This window comes from Stegodyphus dumicola, chromosome 8, assembly GCF_044657685.1.
Source record: "Stegodyphus dumicola isolate Sdum_Otavi_A_Nest chromosome 8, ASM4465768v1".
In the NCBI taxonomy this organism is placed as follows: Eukaryota; Metazoa; Arthropoda; class Arachnida; order Araneae; family Eresidae; genus Stegodyphus; species Stegodyphus dumicola.
The window spans coordinates 138,060,578-138,084,803 of NC_140775.1; the positions used below are offsets into that span (position 1 = coordinate 138,060,578).

At 30.4% G+C, this 24,226-nt stretch overlaps 1 protein-coding gene across 15 annotated transcripts in view; it reads left to right on the forward strand.

The window, feature by feature from the left end:
* The window catches only part of LOC146995974 (uncharacterized), a 224,754-nt gene that overhangs the window by 126,343 nt on the left and 74,185 nt on the right, over positions 1-24,226 (forward strand). The window contains exon 4 of one of the 15 annotated variants that reach the window (XM_085822489.1): positions 11,010-11,127. The exons of 12 other annotated variants lie outside the window; for them this stretch is intronic. In XM_085822489.1, coding sequence (XP_085678615.1) covers positions 11,010-11,127 — 118 coding nt within the window. Of the gene's footprint in view, positions 1-11,009; positions 11,237-14,654; positions 18,176-24,226 lie in introns of those variants that run through there. 2 more of the 15 variants (XM_085822488.1, XM_085822487.1) reach the window with 2 other exon arrangements.

The following is a 24,226-nucleotide window of genomic DNA, read 5'->3' on the forward strand; positions in this document are numbered from 1 at the left end:
ACATCTTCTCCTGCTCGTTCTCTTTGGCGTTTTACTTACATTTTTTAGTGTCTTTTCTGGTTGTACGAACGGGTTTTTAGTTTTATTTGAACTGGGGATTTCAGTTTTCTTTTCAGCTCTTTCTTGCCTGCAAGTGCCATTAGACCTTCTGTAACTGAGAGAAGAAAACCTTTCATTGTTTTTACATCATGATCAGGTTCGCGAACAAACTTGAATAAATGTGTTTACTATACTCGAATCTAAAAAGTAAAAAAAAAAAAAAAAAAAAAAAAAAATAATGTGCCACCATTTCTTGCTTTTGCGGTCTATTTCATATAGTCCTTTCAGTTGATCAATCAGTCGACATATCCCATATTCTTATTGTATGAAATAATGCTGTTTGGGCACAGTACTTTTTTTTTTTTGTCTTTCCATCTCTATCCTTTCTATTAATTTCTTTCATTTCAGTTGCCTTTTCCAGGCAAGACAGGATAGAAACGGATCTTTTATCCTTCCATTTTATGCAATAAATTGAATCATCGCTAACTGAAAAGTCTATATATCCTCTTGACATAAATTTGTGGGTAGATACTTCCGATTCATATTTACAGTGCCACATGCATAGATGCATCTGTGTCTTTAAAAAGCGAAACAAATTATGACTACTTCCCTTTCTTCTTCAGCAATAACTTCAACCTCAGTTATTCTCTCCTGGATTTCAATTTCATCTGAATCAGAAACTGACATCTGAAGCATTTGAGTCGCAATCAGATGGCAATTCAGCAAAAAGATCCAAAGCTTCCTGAGTTGTTAATTTTTTCCTAGACATTTTAGCACATCAGAGCATACAACGGATGTAAAAGCGCGCGCAATCACGAAAAAAGTAGATGCAAAAAAGAAAAGAAAAAATAATCGTGAGTGCTGCCATCTATTGAGCGGAAATTCAAGTGTGTGGTGGGACAAATTTTAACCCACTTATTTCAACTGCAAAATTAATGTTATAAAATATTGAATACAATTAAGATTTTTGAAAATAAAGTACTTTTGAATATTAAAAAGTATCATACATATCATAAACTGTATACCAAAATTTTTAAAATATTGAAAAATGCGAGATACAGGGATATCACTCTTGTGATCCTATTTTGAATATTTTTTGCTTATAAACTTAAGCCCTGGTATAGTAGTAACATCTACTGAGAAAAATAATAACTAAAATAGATTATTTTTAAAAGATTAGAAAATTTCTAACGGAAATTGCTAACTGAGAAAATAAATATTAATTAGGTGGGACATATATTGACCCACCATGCCGCAAAGGGTTAAGTAATTTATTATGCATGAATTGCATTCTTATATAATTTTTTAATATTATAAAAGCTAATATAATATAGTACAGTCAAAAGTCGTTAATTCGGACACCCGTAATCCGGAATGATCTATAATCCGGACCTCAAAGCTACAAACTTTCTGCGCATGCGTCGTGTTGACGCATGCGCGTAAGACCTTTACGGCTGCGAGTTTGCGTGTGCGCGTGCCCAAAATACGTTTACGAATGCGCGTTTAATGTATAACGGACGGGATAAGCTAAGCTAAAATTATCTAATTATCTATTTTAGTTAATGTTGCAGATTGCGTTGTTCCTTAATCTTCGAATTGGAGCAATTTTATAAAAGTAAGCTTGAACTTTCGATTATGTCAAACATAATTTCTGATATATATTTACTAATATGTAAAGGATATACAAAGGGAAAGTATCTTTCGGAGTCCATTAAACAAAAAGTGGAATTGCTGCAAAAAATGGATAAAGGATAAAGGATTTGTTTATCTAACCATTCCGAAATCTGTTTATCAATTTCACGCTGCTCTGCGTGTGTGTGTGGGGGGGGGCAACGTGGCATATCCTTTGGATAAAGGCATATCCTTCTTTTATCTAAACTTTAACGTTTGTTTACCTAAACTTTGTTTATCTTTAACGCCGCGGAGCGCAATGAATTGGAAGTTGATCTGTCAACACTATCCTTATCTTAAGGGCAGATGTTTTTATTTTATTTGGCTCATAATTGCTTACTAAATGTGGTATTTCCTCTCGATGTACTCCGGCTTTGATATGATTTAAATCAAATGCCTCGTCATTATAATTCGCTTCCAATAGCGAAGAAAGTGACAGAGGTTATTGAAAACGAAAAAATTTCGATTGACAAATTAGTCGGTATTCTCGACACAGCAATTATAGGACTTGAACAGCGGAACTTTGTAACTGAACAAGAAATTATGTCTGTTTATGGAATTAAAGAGAATGTATTATCACATAAAAAACGAAGCAACTTAAACAACTTACACTGAAAGAAATATTTAATAAAGTAAACAAATAAATATTAAGCTTTTTTTTTGTAAATTTTGATACCCTTTAGATCATAATTGTTCTTTATTTCGTAAATTACGGTTTCATATTTTTAATTTTATAATTTCTGCATGCCATTTTACCAGATTTAAACTGATGATCTATAATCCGGAAAAATCGATAATCCGGAATCGCTGAAGTCCCGACGAGTCCGGATTAACGACTTTTGACTGTAATATGCAAGACTGTCTGAGTTTTACTCCAGTAAAGTATTCATCTGAGAATTTATTACAAATTTTATGAAGGTTGATGATATATTTTTATTTCAAATATTTTATTTCACTTTTTTAAACATGAAGTGGAACAAAAATTTCATATTATTCATGACATTATTAAACTACCTTCTCTATGGTTTTGCTGACCTCAGAGTATTGAGCTAATACTTTAATTCGAAAGCCTCTTATACTATTCAGTCACTTATAAATTACTCCTTTTATCCTTAATTAATTTAAATTTTAAATGTTGGCATGTCTTTTGTGTAAAGCTTAAACTGTAATTATATAATTTCAACATTTTAGGCATTTTAAATTTGTGTGTGCATTAAAACAGTTGTCAAAGCACACTGTTATAATTCTTGACACTATATTTAAATACAATTCATCATAGAAAATTTTTTAAAGAAAAAGTTTATTGTGTTAAGGCTATTGAAAATCTATACAATAATTTTTTAGTAAAAATCTTTTCCTTTATGCATATAATTTCTGAGTAAATATTTTTGTTTTAAAAAATCGTCATGTTTAAAAAATTATTAAATAGATGCAAAGTAGTTTATGAAAAGTCAGTTATTAGGTTATTAGAGGAAGAAAATTTGCGTGGCACAATATATAGAAATGTGTAAATCTTTTCTGGGGAAATTTTAATCAATTTAATAATATCAATGTTTGTTGAAAAAAAAAAATGTCATTTTATTATGAGGAGTGGAAATAATAAAATTGTATGCTTTAATTTGTGCATTTTCTTATTTTTATGTGCAGTATGTACTAATTCTGTAAAATATAAAAACATGACTGCACTTAGTTGAAACATGACTGTTTAAGGAAATCGGTTGTTTTATAAAAATTTGTGAATTTAACAGATTTTATTGTTTGAAATAATTAGCGAAATTATTGTATTATGAAGATGCATAAATACAATTTTTGAATGAAATTTTAACATGCATTTGTATTATATTTATATAAAAAAACAAATTTACTTTTTATTGAGATAATTATGTCCATCTTTATTTTTTGTGTATCTCTTACAACTAAAAATATTTTATCAGAAATGCTAACTTTCCATAAAAGTTCTATTTTATTAGAACTGAGTATTTTTTTTAATTGTTTTTTCTTTATATATTGATGAGCCAAACTACATTTGCATGCAAAAATATTTTGTTTTATGTATTTTAATACATTTTTCTCATTTTATTGAACATTTGTAATTTAGAATAAATTATACACAGTTCTTGGCTATGTTGACCCATTCTGGCATAATCTGTTATAACTTTCATCATGTTAGGTTATATTTCTGTGTATTTGTTTTACACATTAACTCAGTATATTCTGCTTAATTCTGCAGTTTCATCTTATGTTATATTTTGATGATAAAATCTAAGCATTTTGCTTTTAAATGATCCTCTATGCACTTGAAATGTTATTCATATTTTTGAATAAATTTGCTACCATTTGTGAAAAACATTTTTTCGCTTATGCATCTCCAGTAGGTGGGGGGAGGGCACTGAATAGGGCACACTGCTCATTCCCTCACATATATGCATTAGACACTCATCAGCTGAGCTGTAATACACAAGTTTGGACCGCAAGGAGAAAAAAAAAAAAAACTTTTATGCTCAGCCAGAAATGAGAGATATTACTGGTGCATTAAAATTAAGTCACCAATTCTTGTCTCTCTTTGACTTTTTTTTTCTGATGTTAGAAATCATCAACCTCACAGGACTGCCAGCTCCAGCAGTTTACTAATTATGACTGAATTTGCTACTTCAACATCGTCTGGAAAACTGGATGAGAGTTATTGAGCGCCAACACTGTGTGATATGATTTTAAAGCTTCTCTTTTCAAAAGAGATCTTTTGTAAATCAAAAATGAACTTCTTAACCACAGTAAAATCTGTTGCCTTCATCATGCATTCTTTCTTGACTGCATCAATTCCGACATGAGAGCTTTCAACATTTCTATGAACTCTTTTTGTTGCCTAGGGCAGATGGATTTATTGGATACAGCGTCCCACCTCCCGTGGAAAAGAAATGTTGTCTGCTTCCCGTAATGTGCCTGCGACCTCAAGTCATGTGGAAAGAAATCTGTTTTCGGCAAAAATAATATCGATGCCCCCATTCCTCTGCAGTGTCACCTTTATATGTTCCCAAAGAAGGTGAGACTCTACAAAATCGTAAATGTTTAGGAGAATGTTCCTGAATGTTCCATGACTGGCACAGCAGAGAACGGGCTGTCAGTGCCTTTCGGTGCAAAAGAACAACTTCCACTTAAGGTTGTCGTATGTGGCTTAATCAGTGGATGAAAACTCTGACTCCACCAGAAGCAAAATACAGATCAGGGAAGCAAACAACCAGCAGCTGTTTCAGGTGTCAGCACTTTGGGCATATGCAAACTGGATGTCCTAACCATTCTGGATGTCTTTACTGCTTATCATGTACCTGCAAGTTCCCAGGAGATGCAAAATACCTGCATAAAATGTAACTCATACAAATTTGGTGACTTTTACAAAATGTCCTTTCCATCACAGCCATAGCTGGGAAAATTCCAGCTTCAACTGAAAGCCTAGAGTTTTGGACTTTATCGAAACGACTCCCGAAAATCGAGGCAAACTTTGTCGAACAATTTGAAAATAAGGAATTTGACCAAAATTTCGGTTTTAAGGTCCTCCACGATTTAGGACTTTCTGTGCAAAATTTTAGAGACTGTAAAATTGTGTTCACTTATGTTTGGCGAATTGTTTCGAGAAAAAACTGTAAAGGTGTCGACAATTTCCATAATAATGATTCGCCTGGACAGTTCCTGAGCAAACAGGCAAGAAGTGCCTATCTGTATTGATTTTTCATACCCCCCCAACAGAGGAATCAAATCAGGTACATTTTACTGCCAGACTCCGTAAGAAACACTCTGAATGTCTGCGAAGTATCACTGCAGCTGTGATTTGCCTAAGTTTGTAAGATCACTGTGTGTTTTCGTAGCAGTTCCTTTCTAGGTTAACTACCTGAAAGGCAAGGACACTTATTATGAAAGAGAACACTTATTTGTTATTTAACTCAGGACTTGCAGTCTGCATTGTTCAAATGTATGTTTCCTTGCTCCTGCTGACAGAAATACTCACAATGTATTTCTAACATTACTTAAGCAGGAGAAACTGTGTTTCGAGATTCCGTAGTATTTAAGTGGGAGAAACTGTATGTATTTCGAGCTCCCATAGTATTTGTTTAATACTTATTGATACAGGTACATGATGGCAATGAGTTTTTGCATCTATTATCTTTTTGTATTGTGTTAAATAACTGATGTTTGTGACAAATTCATCACTCCCCAGTGATCTGTATTGTTTAAACATGTACAGAAAATTTATGTAAATGAATTAAAAAAAAGAAATGTGAATAGATGAACATGTTTTAGAAGGCAAATAATTTTGTGTATTTAATAAATAACCAATTTTTTAAAGTTTATTTATCTTGATTAATTTTCAATTTAAATATTGAAATTAATTTTTATTAACTTTTTCTGCTGTTGATAAACATTTAATGCTCTGAACATTCATATTTAAAATAACTTTCAATTTTTAACATTTTAAAAATTTATATTATATGAAATTATATATAATTCTTTTATTTTTAGAATTATTTTGATTTAGAAAACTAAGAAATCGGGAGATAAAGATGAAATTTGTCACAAAAAAAAAAAAAAAAAAAAAAAAAAAAAAATCTCCAAGATATATGTTGTCTTTGTTATTGATATTTGTTGTTATATCTGATCATGTTTTTCTGCTTGCAAAAGTGCAACTTCATTTGGCATTTCTGTGTAAATTAGAAGCACTAAATAACAACATAATGCTTTGTAATTTCAATATTGAGAATTGAATTATTATTCAGAATGAATAATTCCTAAAATTCAATATTTCAGAATTGTGCCATACAGATTAAACATTGTGCCATACAGATTAAAACCAAACAGAAAATTAAACATTAATGTTTAATTTTCTTAATTTGGAAGCATTATTTTACAAATATTTTGAAAAAGGAGAAAAATCTTTTCAATACTTTATATTTCTTACATTTATATTTTTTGCCTCCTCCTTGAAATTTTCCAATTAATATCTAATGTTAATTAGTTGTTAAAAGAAGATATTTTTGAATTTGATATCTGAATTTTTTGTTTTCTGTGAAAAAAAAAATGGATGCAAAAAAGTATGTCACAAGACATATTTTTAAGATTTTAAAATTTATTCTTTTTGACAATTACAGTCAGTTTTCGAAGAGCTATTATTAGATTTATTCTGAATTTTATTAATTGCTTTATGTTGTTCAATATATTTAATGCAAGATATCTTGCACTAAACAGTAGGTATGACAATGACAGCTATTTAAAAAAAAAGAAAGAAAGAAGAAGCATTTCTTGTGGAAAAAAATTATTTCTAATTATAATTTTCTCTGTTACTGAGAAACGTTAATTCCTAATATTAATTCAGAAGTTATTAATATATTTTTATTTTCTAAATCTGTAAACATTATTTAACAAAATAAAGGTTTTTTTCATATTTCCAAGAGTTTTATTTAAAAAAAGCAGGAAGTGTGGGAACATTTTTCTCAATTTATTATTTTTTTTTTCTAATCATAGAATTGCTTCTGTCTTGAAAATTTCTCATTAATAACTAATATTCAGTAATTGTTAATATGAATTAAATTTATTACCTCAACATTTTATTTTATATATCTGAAAATTATTACAACAAAATATTGCTTCAGAAATAAATTTTATATGTTGTGGAAAAAAAATTAAGGAGGCTGGCAAAATTGTCTGTTATTATGTAAACCAAACCCTGGTACCTTGTGTTACTATGGAAATGCATGTATTACCTAAGAATTACGTAGAAAAACTTTGCATCTATTTCATATTTCATAAGAAATATATTTGATATTTTTTGTTGTAATTATATATTTGTGAAACTTAAATTTACATAGTATTAAATACTACATTTCTCTGAAAATTTCAAATGGGAAATGACAGTTTTGCATTTTAAAGCTGGGCTAATTTTTAGCATTCAAGAAGTATTTCAGGTCTTGTATTTAATTTTTTTTTTAAATAAGATCTTAGGCTAAAAAATGAAGTCTAAGAGGATTTTAATATTAGTGTTTCAACCTATAATTAATTGTTTTTTGTTAAAACCCATGAATTTTTATGCAGGATAAATCAAAGCACAGGATAAAAGAAATCCACTTTTTTTGTTAATTTTTTCCTTTAAATATAAGACCATGTGGAATTTTTTAAAACTTTTCTGTTGTCTTTCATTCTGAAATACTTCATTTAGCTGTGAAATCTGTAGAGTTCACAGCTAAGTGTTAAGGAAAAATATAATTTTTTATTCTTACGTGCCTTAACGTTTAGCTTTAAACAAATTATGCTTTGAAACATTCTGCATATACTTTTTAATTGTAAAACAGTATATTATTTTAATATTAATAATATATTAAATAATAAATATATATTATTTTATATATTAAATAATAAAAATATATTATTTTAATTATAAATAAGTATTTTGTAAGGAGGCAAAGCTAATCTTTGAGGAGTAGTATGCATGTGCATCAAACTCTCTTCAGAGGATAATGCACCTGGTGAAAGGGAGACATGAAGTAATTTTCTTCCTTCAATTCCTTTGTTCCTAAACATCTTTCATGTGTTTTTTTTTTTTTTTAATCAGCACGATTCATACAATAAAATTGATGAAATGCAATTTTCACTACAGGAGAGGGGGGAAAATAATGCTTCAAAATAATTTTATCCAAGTTTTTTAAAATGGTTAGTTAAGGTAAAAGAATTGTTGTAAAATACGTTTTTGTGAAAAACTAGTCATAAAATGATATTTTATTAAAAAAAAATAATTGTGAGAAAGGAGGGGAATCACTTTTTTCCCTTCATAGATATGTACTGTGAATTTGATCAATTTTGCATTGGAAATTTCTTCATGAAGGCAGTCCTTTTCATCAGTCAATATCATGTATCATGTCAGTGTCATGTATCAAGAAAAGGACAAGTCAAACAAATTTAGATGAAAAAACAAATTAATTATAGAAGGACTGTATGCTGTCCTTTTTAAATAATTTATTTGCATGTTGTTATCGAATATTTTGTCTAATATTCATGAGGAACTAGATTGAAAGTTTTAAAACTTGAATGTCTGAAACACAAAAATACCCTTTAGCTTAGAGAATTAAGAGAATTAAGTTTATTAATTATGAGAATTAAGATGTAGAGAATTAATTTTTAGTTCATATATATTTTAATTGTGTAACTATATTACTGAGATACCAGATAAATCATTTCAAGGGAATAATTTATTAGTTTAGTCTTAAACATATCATTTCTACCTCTCCATGTGCATATTGTTTTTATTTAACATTTTGGGGCACAAATGATAAGCCTTAATAAAGATTTAAAAATGTGCGTTTTTGCTTAACTAATGAAAAGGCATTCTGTGAATTGAATTTGCAAGGAGAAGGAATAATTTAATTGAACATTGTGCAGGTGTTATTGAAATAAAACTCAAAACAACAGTTTTTAATTTATATAGGGAGAATAATTTATAAAATTTCTAAAACATTTATTTTGGTAAGTTGTAAAATTTCTTTACAAATAATTTTATGGAAGGATTGCATCCATTCACTTGCTAATAGAAAATGTTGATTTTTGTTTTAGAATAAATTTAATTTAAAGCAGTTTTCTAATTTCTCCACCAAATACTCAAAACTAGGCTTGAGTTTTCACATGTGTTATCATTTACCCAGGCTTACACATAGCATGTGAGGCATGAATAATCATGAGATATTTAAGAATTAAATCTTAAATGATTTTAATTATTAAATAATAGTTGCATTCATTCCGAACCCTTCTTACGTAATTTTTTTAAAAAATTGATAGCTTAATATCTCTGTTGCAATGAAGTGAATGAAAAATCCGACTTTTTCACTTTAGATCTATATTTGAACTATTTGAAAGAAAAGTACTCTGATAATTTCTGCTTTTAAATTGTGTTTTATATTTATGCTTATGAGAATTACCCCACTTTAAATTTCTACACTTTTTTTCTGCATTCATCATTTTCATTTTGCTGAGCTACTGTCTGTGTACTATAGCAAGTTACTTTATTATGATTAGCTTTGTCCTTACGGTTCAGTAATCTTAAAAATTATTTACAGTACATGTGAATATGAAGTTCATAATAGTTGAAGATAACAGAGCATGCAGTTATATCAGTATTTCTATGATAGGGAGAGGTTCTAAAATCACAGATTCATAAGTGAAAGCTTTTATATTCTGTGTATAAAATCTCAGGAAATTGTACAGATAGCCTTAAACGATTTTTATTTTTAGTCTTTTCTTCTTATTTTGATTTTTAATGTATTCCCCCCACCCCATATTTAATGTGAGTGATACTGTTTATTTTGCAAAATGAAAATAAGTCTATGATTTTAGCAGACATTTTTGAACAACTTATTTTTCTATGCATAGACCTGATATGCAGTTCTGTTCTAATATATATGAATAAATGTTCTGATATGAATATTTCATCCTACAACCCCTCAAGGCAAATCAACAGTTATATATTTAATAACTTTAGTTATTATGTGTTTTTGTTTCTGGCTTTCACAGGAATAACACCTTTTCTAATAAAAAGCTATGTTTGAAATTTATATTGTTGAAAATATTTAAATGTCCGCTGAAAAATTATATAGTTAAAATATAAATAAGTAAACAAAATGAATAAACTTTTAAAATGACTTTTTCTAAATTATAAATAAAAAATATTTGCTCTCTATGGTTGCTGATTTAAGTCAAAGATTACTGCATATTAATTACCGTATTTTTCGGCGTGGGACGCCCACCAGTGTATAATGTGCATCTATAATTTTACGCTAGATTTTTAAATTTTTGTTTGTATATCTGTATAACGCGCCATTCGAACAATAATGTACTGCATTGACAAGTCTTAAGAGGAACAATATGTGTGTGGGTTAAATGCTTGAGGGAGTAAATATTCCTGCAAAGAGGATGGATTCAATGCAAATGTCCAAAAGAATGCTATGGTAGGGTTTCGAGAGAAGGTGGATATAATCTGGAGAAAGAATGCACTTCCAACACGAAAGAAGTCATGGAATTAGATTTCAGATGTTTTCTCTTTCTGTGAAGCTGTGATTTTCAAGTGAACATCGAAGGTTTTAGTTGAAATACAGTTGATCTTGTGTTAATTTTAGTAGTAAATATGGTTCCTGCAAAAAACACACTGCTAGTTTTAAATGCAAAGTCATTCAGTTTGTGAAAGAAAATGGAAATTGTGCTGCAGCAAGGGTGTTTGGTGTTGGTGAATGATAATGATTCACCAACAATGATGTTTGTTTATGTACCAGATTTGCAGTGACGGTGAAGATAAAACAGAAATCGATGATGTGCCTGAGGATATAACGGAATACCAGCATGTTGAACATTTTATGCTATCCGATAATGAAAAGATTTTAAATTTAAGAGGTATGTCATTTCTTTTAAAACAGTATAAGTAAACACAAAAATGTAACTTATGTATGCCGATTTTTTTCCATATTTTTAATTTATTATTTTTATATCCGTCGTGCACTCGTATAACGTGCACTCGTAAATTTCAATCATATTTTTGGCAAAAGTGCATGTTTTGCCAAAAATATGATTGAAAAGTGCATGTTTTGCCAAAAATATTAATTATACCAAAATGTATCATATTTGCATAAATTTATACATTTTGAGCAGAAGGCTTAAATAAGGAGGGATAAATATTATTAATTCAGTAATAAGAATAGAAAATAGGCAGAATATAATTGAACATTTAAAAATTGATACTTATTGGAATGAACTATGCTTCAATGCGTATGTTACTTTGTACATGAAATACTAATGACAATTTTAAATAATCAAAATGACAATAAAATTTAATACATCAAAGGCAACCTCATGGACAGAGGACTGCATATCTAGTAGAATAAAATATTGTTAGTTCTGTCTTGAGACAAGTTTTGGAATTTTATTGTTGAGAGACTTTAATAATGAATAGTCTTTTAACAAATTTTTAATTCTTTTTTCAATTAAAATAATATGAGATTAAGCATAAATATGAAATTCTGAGACGACAATCATTTTAAACTGCTTAATATGTATTAAAGGAAAAGATTTGTCTATTAAATAGTTGATATTTTGAAATATGTAATTATAAAATTAAATTAAATAAAAATGTAAAAATTTATTTTGCTGCTGTCATAAAAGAAATACAGGAATTCATAATTTGTTTCACCTTTTCAACAACATCTCTTCACTGAATATATAAATATTCATGATAGCTAATGATATCCAATTATCTACATATCTTGTTTACCAATCACCAGTTTACCAATTATCTTGAGAGTTTATTGCAATGTTTTGGTATCTGAATGTAATAATTATGATGGATGTAGAATTTTTGAAATATAAACCAGGTTACAAAATGCTATAAAATAAAAAAGAACATTTATTAACACAATGTAAAGAGGAATAAATGGACAGTCAGCAGCACTGCATGACCGAAAGTGTAAATCAGTCCGGAGAATACAGCAGCACTGCTATGATGACGTGGCTATTTGACATGGCAGTAATGAGCCATCTTCATCACTTGTAATATGCTGCAAATGTGGGTAAAAACACAGATCCCATGTGGCACACAGCCATCACACCTGTCCTGAAGAAGTGGATTCTTAATTAACTTGCTTGAAATAAAACTTGAGCTTACAAGAGCAAGTCCATGTTGTGCTGGATATATCTCTACTATTCTTTTTAATGGCCATGTAGCTGGGAAAATGTCACCTTTTAGCAGAATAATATCACCAATTTCCAGGAATGACCATTCTCATCTGGATTTCAGCATATGCAAGCATTCACTGTGCCATCTCTCTTCTTCATCTTCTTTATTTTCTGCAACAGAAACCTCATGGAATGAAGGGGAGGCCTGATACAATCACATTCAGGAACACTTGTAGTAGTTTCTCATAATTCTTTCAAAGTTCACTCAGTTTTCTCTTTGCTGCAATAAAGTTACTTCCTTATCACAGGAAATGTGAATGTAGGCAGGAGAATTAACTTGCTTGAAATAAAACATGAGCAGTAATTGTTACAAACACAAACAAGTCCATGTTGTGCTGGATAAACCTCTACTATTCTTTGTAATGGCTGTGTAGCTGGGAAAGTGTCACCTTTTAGCAGAATGATATCCCCAATTTCCAAGATTGACCATACTCATCTGGATTGCAGCATTTGCAAGCATCTCTTCCAGAGCTTTATTTTCTGCAACAGAAACTTCTTGGAATGAAGGTGTGAGGCCTGATAAAATCACATTCAGAAACACTTGTAGTAGTTTCTCGTAATTCTTTCAAAGTTCATTCAGTTTTCTCTTTGCTGCAATAAAGTTACTTCCTTATCACATTAAATGTGTCAGGTATGCCTTGGCTTGCAGCAAACCTCTTGAATGCAACAGTCAATTGTTAAATCTCAGACAGCTTCTTGGTGAGCTGTTGTTGCCATGCAAACGAATACAGTCAAAAGTCTTTAATCCGGACTCGTCGGGACTTCGGTGATTCCGGATTATTGATTTTTCCGGATTATAGATCATCAGTTTAAATCTGGTAAGATGGCATGCAGAAATTATAAAATTAAAAATATAAAACAGTAATTTATAAAATAATGAGCAATTATGATCTAAAGGGTATCAAAATTTACAAAAAAAAAAGCTTAATATTTATTTGTTTACTTTATTAAACATTTCTTTCAACGCGCGCATGCGTAAAGCATACATTATGCATAGCCGAAATTAGAAAATTGCAACCAGAAAACTATTTAATTTGTATTCGTGATATTTGTAATGACCAGGAATTTGATTTAAATCATATCAAAGACGAAGTACATTGAGATGAAATACTACATTTAATAAGGAATTATAAGCCGAATAAAATAAAAACATCTGCCCTGAAGATAACGATAATGTTGACATATCAACTTCCAGTTCATTGCGCGCCGCCACGTTCCCCCTTCCCCCCCGCGCAGAGCAGCGTGAAATTGATAAACAGATTTCCGAACGGTTAAATAAACAAAGGATATGCCTTTATCCATTTTTTGGAGCAATTCCACATTTTGTTTCATGGACATCGAAACATACATTCGTTTTCGTAGATCCTTTGGGAGCTCCAGCATCGGAAATTCTATTTGACATAATCGAAAGTTCAAGCTTACTTTTATAAAATTGCTCTTACAGTCTGTAAAAAATAATAAGCCGGATCCAATTCGAAGATTAAGGAACAACGCAATCATCAACATTAACTGAAATAGACAATTAGATAATTTGAGCTTATACCGTCCGTTATACATTAAACGCGCAGTGAAAACGTATTCTGCGCTTGTGCACACGCAAATGCGCAGTCGTAAAGGTCTTACGCGCACGCTTAAACGCTTATGCGCATGCGCAGAAAGTTTTTAGCTTTGAGGTCCGGATTATAGATCATTCCGGATTTATAGGGTGTCCGAATTAAGGACTTTTGACTGTAATACAGCATAGCTGTTAGCAGTCCATTTACCATGTCCTTAGTTAAATTTTAAGTCATTGGGACCGTATAATTAATACTACAGTTAGCAAATGGCCCTTATAATTTGCAAACTATGCATTTTGCTTTGAAACTTTTAATAATTTTCTTTGCTCCATTGATACAACAGTTGTGTTTTAAAATGGAATTTACCACTATACAACTTGCATATGGAATTTCATTCAGCTCAATCAAGAGTTCATCCAGTCTATTAGGAAACTGAATAATAAATGAATGGTTAGCATTATAATTTATTCTAGTATGCTGAATACAACCTGCCACTTGTAGGAGGCTATCTTCAAAAAAATTATTTGATGCTGCGAACACTATAATTTTCAAAGGTTTCTTGCAACTTAATAATTGTATCCCATCTTTAAAATGCACTTACTATACCCACAATACTAAATAATGCCTTGATGCTTTTCTACATTCCAAAGAGTTATAGGGAAATGTTCACCCTTGAAATTTGGCAAACAGTTTTGTATCTTTTCGATAAGGGAGCTGTGCTATTTAAGAAAGTACTTAAAGTTTCAATTTTTAAACTGTGTCATGAAAGTATGGTATTAGTTCTCTTTTCAATCAATGCATCTGATCCTCAGTGATGTTACAGAATTCAAAACTCAGTCAAATTCAAGGGGCCTCTTTTACCACCACAGTCAGTTTATTTTGAGCTTTTCTAACAGACTCCCCAGGAAGCAAGGTCTGTTGGGTATAATTTTGATGGAATGTAATTCTGATCGAGACCTCAGTAAAACTCCGAGATTTCCGTACTTCAGTTAACAGTAAATGTTTTCCATCTGCGACAAGGTGATGATAACCTTATTAGTGCAACAACATACCATGCAAAGATTTGAAACTTATAGTAACTCAGAATATTTTGAATGGAACCAACAAACTTTGATAGCATTCAGTTCTAATCTAAGAAAAGAAGAATAACTGTAGTTATGACAGCTATTGTAATATTAAGTTCTTGCTGTTATAATTAATCACTTTTTGGTATGCAAAATCTGATGCATTACGAAATGTATCTCAACTGCATTGTCTGGAAGTGAATGCATCTAGGAATTTTAATATACTGAAACTTTATCCATTTTTCATTAATACTATTAGGAACCAGATCATACCAATCACTATCGGAAATCCAAAGATGTCGATACGTAATCTCCATCGCTTTTACAGCTATTGAAAGGTTAAAAAATCTCCGATGATTGTAATTGTAATTTTCTTCAACAGCCAAGACTGTCTTAATCCCATTATATAATAATGTTGAATCAGATTATAATTTCAACAATTTAGACAATTTATTAGGCATAATTTGCACATTGAGAGAACCAGTTTCCTGGTTCAACAAATATTGGCTTTAGGAAAAGCTAATTGGTTCACCATTTCCTTAGTTTAAACCACTTCTTTGGTTCCTTAATTTCTTTAGTCACCTGTTTCGTAGCTTCCAATATATAAACTGCCTACAAGTATCAAAAGCCTTTTCAGTGCTTTTCAATCTAAAGAAAAGATCATCGCATAGAAATAATTTCTTATTATCTCTGATGCGTGGCGAATCTTTTTCACCATCCACTGGAATTGTTTCAAAGTATCATTGGCAGAAATGAAAAGGAGGCATGAAATAAGTTACCATGATTAATCGATCCCATACTTCTGAATCTTTTTCCCCCACTCACTGCAATTGTTTTAAAGTATCATTGGCAAAAATGAAAAGGAGGCATGAAATAAGTTACCATGATTAATCGATCCCATGCTTCTGTTCTGCGAAGCATTTCTACCTTCTTTAGCTATAAGAATGTGCTCATACAATTCGGCAGTATCAGACATAAACACTACAACATGTATTATGAAACTTCCAAGTACCAAAACTAATTCCACTTGATAGTTAGTCCTACAAATAATATGGAATTCAAAGACTTTCCTTTATATTAGGTTTAGAAAAACCATAGCACTATTTGGTATAAATGCAGAATGTTGAGGAATGTATTATGCATTATCAGGTAAACCTGTGTGTTAAATTAACTAGACTCATAGACTCAGTTTTTCATAATCGGACATGTATTCTTTATAACCTTTTTACAAACTAGGATTTCACTTAAATTTGTGATCAATGGCAATTAAGTGTGAAATTGCCACTTCTTTATATTCTCTCATATTTTCAGCAGAATCTCAAAACGGAAGCTTCACGAAGAGTCTAATCAGAATTCACTTTGAAAAGCTTTAGATGATATTTCTCTTTGTGTGCTAGCACTGTAACCCTTTGAAGTAACTCACTAGTTTCCCAAAACCACTTCAGGGCTTTGTCAGTGTTTAACTCAGTCCAAAAGTTGTCTAGTGCAATTGCGGTTTCATTATCACGAAATGTGTTTCGAATTCTTCCAGAAAGTACTCAACCAAAATATGTGTGTTGTGCCACTACTGAATTTTTATTTATACCTGGCAACAAAAGGCAAATCCATTATAACTGCCAATAAAAATGTCAATTTTTCTCACTATATTCAATATCAGCTAACAACAGAATCTTCAGATGACAGAATATTATGATCCGTATGCCTCGGTGGAAGAGGAGAGGTAACTTATTTAGCATAACACTCTCTTGCAGAATGAAATTTTAGAATCATGAGCGGAAAAGCACATCTGGATAAACAGTAGATAGAGCATAACTTCTTTTCAGTGGTAACTTCAGTGTACAAGACTCCAAAATAAAGCTGCATTCATTACCAGTATGCAGAACAGAACAACTGTGCTGGTTTCCCATTCTATCAAGTGCTTGAATGATTGCAGTGGGAAACAATACTTCTTACTTTTTCCATGTTAAGCTTTAAATTATAAGAATTTGAGATCACAACTGGATTTAAGTCAGCTGTAAAAAAACTGACTTACTGTTCTCATGTAGCAGTGTGTATTACTTAAATTTCGAAAAACTAATGCAAGTATGTTAAGTACCACAGAGGCAATTAAAGCATGGATTATATATTTTTTATGTTATCTTTCCCTCTGTTACATCTAATTCCTTAAATTTAAATATTTTAATGGTACCCATTCTTTAAACAAATAAACATAATTTATTCCTTTACATTGATAAGAAGCAATTTTATTTGCACTTGTATTAGAAATACATTGGCATTTTCGCTAAGGTCTCTTTTCATGCTCAGTATTACAAATTTCTAATGAAGCACATCTATTACTTAAATTCTAAGAAGCTGTCACATAAGGAATGTCAATAGCTACTTTCTGAGACCATAAATAATGAGTATTGGAGCCTACGTTTTGACACAAAATAAATATTAAAACAACTGTTCTCTTGTAGAAGCTTCTACATGCAATGAATATAAGTTCCGAATTATCTCATTAGAAACATCACCCTAACACTGTAAGCTTGAATGATTTGTTACTGGTTAATCTGAAAAAGTTTTTAATAAAGATATTGTTATCTCTTTTTGTCATTATATTGCTTGAAATCGTTGTATTTTCAAAAATAACAGTTACCCACTGATTAATATAATGTACTTTAAATACCCAAAATATTACCTGCCTTATTAAATCTACCTTAGCAGCTAGAAGCATCTCTCATTGGTCTTACTGGGATACTGCACATCTACTGTATCTACATATATTATATATATAAAATCTTGTGGCACTTTGCATGTAATATGCAGTTCTTCTGTATAAAGTCTGAAACTTTCTGAGTGAAAATTCACTTTGCAGCCCATAGCTACCATATCGAGTTAACACTAATCTAAAACAAATGGCCACTGTAAGATACATAATCTGTTAATTACTGTAATGAAAGTCGGTACAGAACAGGAAGTCTTTTTTGGAGAAGTTTTCTGTTACGAGAAGTTGATTCTCTCACAAGTGGGATGGAGTTGGAAGTTATCTTGTCTATAAGAAGATGTCCAAGACTGTGGCCAGTAATAGACACTTAGTAAGGTATCAGGATGGTAAGTAACATCATCATATTTTCATCTATTTCGCAGAGTATATAGAGAGCAGTAAATGCTTTTACCAATTTCTACTGCACTTCTACTTTTTATATAGCCTTAAGAATAGAAATAATTTTTTATTGCTTTGAATGTTTAAATGCACCTTGAAGATTGAATATCTAAAAATTTTTAAAAAAAATTAATAAATAATTACTTTGAATGTATGTTCATTCAAATTAGAAATATTTGTGTTAATTATATATTTTTATCTAATTCACAAAGTAGCAAAAATAAGTGTCTGTCTTAATTGCTTAAAGCAAAACCAGGAAACACAATTTACTGCAAAAAGAACTGCATCTGTGTCATCTATCATTTTCTCAATTTAAGGGAACCACTTACTATATATGTATTTAAAAGAAGACTGTTAATTATTTAAAAATTTTTAATCTGTTTGTTTTCAGTCCCAAATTTAATTAAGTAGAAACCTATATTCATATAGAAGAGCATCTTATTGCTAGAAACTAATTAATAATAGAGCCTTTTAATGCAATCTTCTGAGTCCTAATATCATGTAAATGTGATGTGTTTGAATTCTGCACATTTGTTATTGAGAAAGCTGATACAGATGACATGGCAAATACTGTCGTTCCATTAGAAGGTTACCAAGTTATGAAGTAAATATGAGGAGTATCGTGTTTTCTGATTGATTTCTCATATCAAAAGTTACATGCTGATGTTGTAGTGACACAGCAATCTCATTGTGCATAATGTTGCAAAGTCGCAACATTATGTCATCTTTAATATGTCCAGAAGTCCGCAAAATTCCATGCTTCTGCGACCATCGCAACTTCATGTAATTTCATGCAAAGATATTGCTTTCGCATCTTTCCATACCACATTCTTTTGAAAAAACATACGATCTTAGGTTGTAACTATATGGTATTGTGATGACGTACTAAACATACCATTTTTGCTCAATTACTGAAAAACGAATTCCTTATTAGTTTTGTAATTACCTTTTTTTGGGATTGTTGCAAAGACTCATTATAATGAGTACCTTTTTGTAAATATAGTCTGTTTTATTAAAAGATTTAATTTTTTAATTCATTCTTTTCCTAAGTTCCGACATATATCTACTTACTTGTTATTGAGAACATCTGAATATTGTGCATATTTAATATAAAACTACATCTTTTAACAAACTGTTCAGTACCTCAGATTGACTTATAAAATAATGAACTTAAAAAAGGCATATTTAGATCTTTCTGCATAAAATATAACTGACCTAATAATATAAGCATCATTATGAATTTTGCTTGATTTTCATTGTTTTTGTACATAAAAAATTATTACATTTAGAAAATAAATTTTGCAGGAGTCCTGTTTCTTCCAACAATTTGTTTCAGTACATTAATACTGAATTTAATCTACAGATTTTTATTAAAATATTTACCTGATAAATGAAAGTACAGCAAAATATTATTCTTTGTTTCTGCTGAACATACAGAACTTTGTTTTTACATGCTGAGTTTTAAATATTTTTCTTTCATTAAACACTACATACATTTCAACTCTTCTTCAAATTCACTGCTCGTTTGTCCCACATTTTCTCAAAATATAAATTGTCTGCTGCATTCATTGTTTTATTATCTGCTTCTATGTGAACTTTATATAAATTGTCAATTTTTACCCTATTCATGATATACCAGTTTCATTAATCAAAACGCATAAAATATGTTCCTAATTAAATTCCACAATATTGGTTATTAATTCACATAGCATACTATATAAAGAACAGTGTTTACTGAAAAGATAATAATGTTTTCAAATTCTGTTAATCCCTTCTGGGTACATTCATAAGCCGTTTTAACAGAAATATTACATAAAGCATTGGATTTTAGTACGAAGGAATAACTTTTAATTGAACTGAATAACCTTCACTGAAATTTAATGTAAAACAAATAACCTTTTAATGCCGCTGTTATGCAATAACAAAGGATATCTCAAACTGCAGAGTAATCCATAATTTCATATTTTCTACATCCCACTTATTAAATTGTAAATCCACAAGAAAATTTTTTAAGTCTTGCATTCATAGTTTAGAAATTAAAAATTACCTTTAGTTACGACAAATCTTATTAATGAATATTAAAACATTTTCTGAAATATTTTTAAATTAATATAATTGATTATTAAATTAGAAAACTTTTAAACAAAGTTTTTAGTAATTTTTTTTTTTTGATTTTTGTTGTAGTAAATTCGTCAAATATTTTCGAGGTATGGATATCATTTAGCACTTCTTGTTCCATATATAATATAGGTGTACTGTTTAATCATTCTTCCCACTTCGTACTTCTTAAATAGTTTTTAAAACAGAGGAAGATCTTTTTCCTGATGCATTGGAAACTGTAATGGTCAAGAAAATTTCCAAAATAATACATTGGGAAAAGTTCATGACATTTCTCGGGCAGTGTGTACTTCTGTGGCAGAACTAAATATGTCTTCATCTTTCTTTAAAAATCATAAAAATTGTCGTACTTCATCATCAAATTGTATAACACTTATATCACCTTTATAAATATTTTAATTTTTCCGTGCAGACTTTTTGCTCTTAACTCGAAAAATTTAAAAGAATATTTTAAAATTTTCTGTGTTATTTATGTGAGCTATTATATTGTTCCTCTAATATATTTTCACAAATAACAATAAAAGAATTAAAAATAAAGTCTTCATGTTGTGAAAGTGATTTCGATTCTTCAATAATCTTGTCAAAAATATTTTCTTTATTTGTGGTCTGCGATTCCGCTTTTGATATGTCAGAGATGTTATAGAAGTTTCTTCTTCTTTTATGTTAAAAAATTCATGACGGAATCCTGCAATAAAATTTTCTAAAGATTTTAAGAAATCAGCTCCTTTAAATATGTTGCATTGAGCTGATTGTATGGATTTGCTAGTAGCAATGATTTTCTGTAAAATGGTGTTCCAAATTATTATAATGAGTATAGTTCCGTATCTGCACATTTTTTAAATTAAAGATGTGTCCTCCACTACAGTTACTTTTTTTTTCTGAAAGTTCATTGTTTTGTTCCAGATTGGATGTTATCCAAAATTAAAATACAAGTACCAGAAAGAAATATCTAGAGTTTAAATGAAGCTAAATTAAAAGCATGTTTAAATATGAGAACATTTGGTTTCATTCAGAATATTACAATTTTAAAATTTTAACTAATCTTCATAATATAGTAATTTTGTAAATTGTAATAAAACTACATAAATGACGTTATATTATTTATTACAGTATAAATAACATTATATTATTCGAATATTATTATGAATGCTTATACTTATCAGTTAGTAAAATTTAAATTATTGGGAATTTTCGTGTTGCATCTTCACTTCGGTTTGTAAGAGTGATTTTTCTCGCAATGCTACTTGCCATCTAAAATGTCAACTACTAGTTGGGCAAATAGAACCGATGACTCTGAACACTCCACTCATTCGACCGCAAATAATATGAGTAATGAAAATAAGACTAAACGCGAAGCACCGTTACGAGCATCTGAAATAAATGACTCACTGCAAAAATTGAAATCAGACCCAAATTGGGCCAACGATAAATCTAAAGCGAAAATAGTCACTATTTTAGAAAGAGACCGAATTGCAACAAAACAAAAGTGTCCAGCTTTGAATAAACCTACCGAAGATTTATTAGAGAATTTTGCAAAATATTTGCCCCCTCTTGAAGAAGAAACTCAAAAACGCCAAAATTCTATTATGGAAATCATCAAACTTAACACCCAGGAATTAAACAGAAATAAGGATAACAACAGCAAACGGTAAAGCCATCAAAACGCGCAAGAAAACATAGCGGGTAGTCAATGTAATGAGTCTTCCAATTAGCACTTTAAATGGAAATCAAAACCTTGATCAAATGGATAATGACAGTACTCCTGTCACACAAAATAATAATAGCAACACTCAAAGTAATTCCAGCTCACAAAGCTTTAAAAATGAACCATAAAAATATCGCCAATTATCATAACTAGCAATGTTAACTGGTTACAAATAAGAAAGGAAATTAAAGAAAAGCTCGGAGTTACAAAACTCGAATGTAAGAAAGAAGATGATACTTTAAAACTTCAGCTTTACACTGCAGACGACTTTCCAAGTGTTCAAGAAAAAAATCACTAAGGAAAAGATCGAACTCCACACTTTTCTCCTAAAATAAGAAAGAACCATAAAACCCTTATTAAAGGACTGACCCTTGAAATGCCGGTCGAAGACGCCAAACAAGAGCTCTTAAACCTTAACATTAAAGTAATAAAATGCCAGCAACTACAGAGAATGAGAAAGCGTCCCAACATTTCAGCCTGTATTTTATCTAGAAATCCCTAGAGGTCCCGACGGAAAGAGAATTCATCAAGTTACACATATAATGGATATGCGTATCAAAATTGTCGGATATAGATCTCAGCCCGGTTCTGTGCAATGTTTTAAATGCCAGTGATACGGGCACACACAGAAAGCATGGCATAATACCGCTAGATGTGTTCGATGTCTCGAAACTCATAGAAAACCGATCATGGCATGAACCCAGGCGAAAGGATAGCTGATTGGTTGATTTCCTCTTATGCAGGGAGAATACCAGAAATGTTTCGTTAGAAGGTTCGCCAGGAAGGCATCACTATCTCTTATGAAAATAGCAGTCGTTTGCTTAGCCGTATTCAAATAATTTAACACCGAATACTGCGTGCCAAACACGGCTCAAACAACGAGAGAAATAGCCCAGGAGATGCCGAAATCTTTCCTTAACGCATTTTTAAAATGCATACAGCTGAACAGCTAAAATGAAAAAACTTTCTTTTGAACTAACCGTTTATAAAAGAACAATTCATGCACGAGAAATATTATTCGATTTTTTTGGAGAACAGCGTCTAATTAACATAAAAAACAGATAGTCATATTTCAACACAGTTTGATCAAATCTGTCTTTCATAACCGTAAAATTTCATTTAATAATTTAACTAACATAAGCTACTGTTAGTTCGTTATAGATGAAATCTGCGTTTTTCAGCAAAGGCCAGCATTTAAAGTTATGGATTCATTACTCAGATATTTAAAGCATAAAAAATTTACATTTTTGGACGAAACTGTGCAGAAGATGCAGAAGTCACGATTTAAAAATCTTTTCCCTAACAAAAATTATTTTCAAAGATACGACAAAAATGTTCTTTGACATTTAAAAGCAGTTTTTGTTTCCTGCAAGAATGTCTGTTTAAACGAAACTGCAATAATTTATATTATGTGTCAAAAGCGGAAGATTTGATCCATAAGATGGCGCATTTCCAACATATAGTAATTTGCATGTAAAGCATCTTCTGAAAATTATAAACAGAAGGTTAACAAGTTTATATTTTATGTTTTTAGCAGAAATCTTTATACAACACCAAAGAATAAACACACTGTTATATACCACAGTCGTAAATATTGTTATAAATTTGGTATTTAAAAATCTAATGTTAGTTCAATTATAAATTAAATGGTTTTATTTTCAGCGCAGTGCAGCGCGTGACGAATATTAAAAGAAAGCTAAGCCGAAAAATTAAAACACAAGAGCGCGTGCATGAAACATTTAATAAATATCTCTTTTTGATTTCGAGAAATTACTAGAAAATTCTCGCAAACGATTTTAAAATCTTATAAAAGGAGGAAAACCTCTCAGTTCGCATTTACTTACTTAGTCTGTTGTTGTTTAGAAAACTGCTCTTGTTGACTGTAGCGAATTTGCGGATTAGCTTTCTTTAGCTGTTTATAATTAAGTTCTTTTGAACGTTTTAGTAGTTAAAAGATATCTACTGTGATATATTGTAATATTGCAAGAATATTTGAGAAAATTTAAACATTTTTGTTGTGATAATAATAAATTTGTTCATTATTCATCGGACGTGTGCATTCATTTCGTAACGAACCCGTAAGCACTCAGCAATATAATTATAAAGTTTTCAACACATTCCTTTTAATAAATCTAGATTTAGGAGATACATTAGAGAACAGCGGGAAATAATTTCG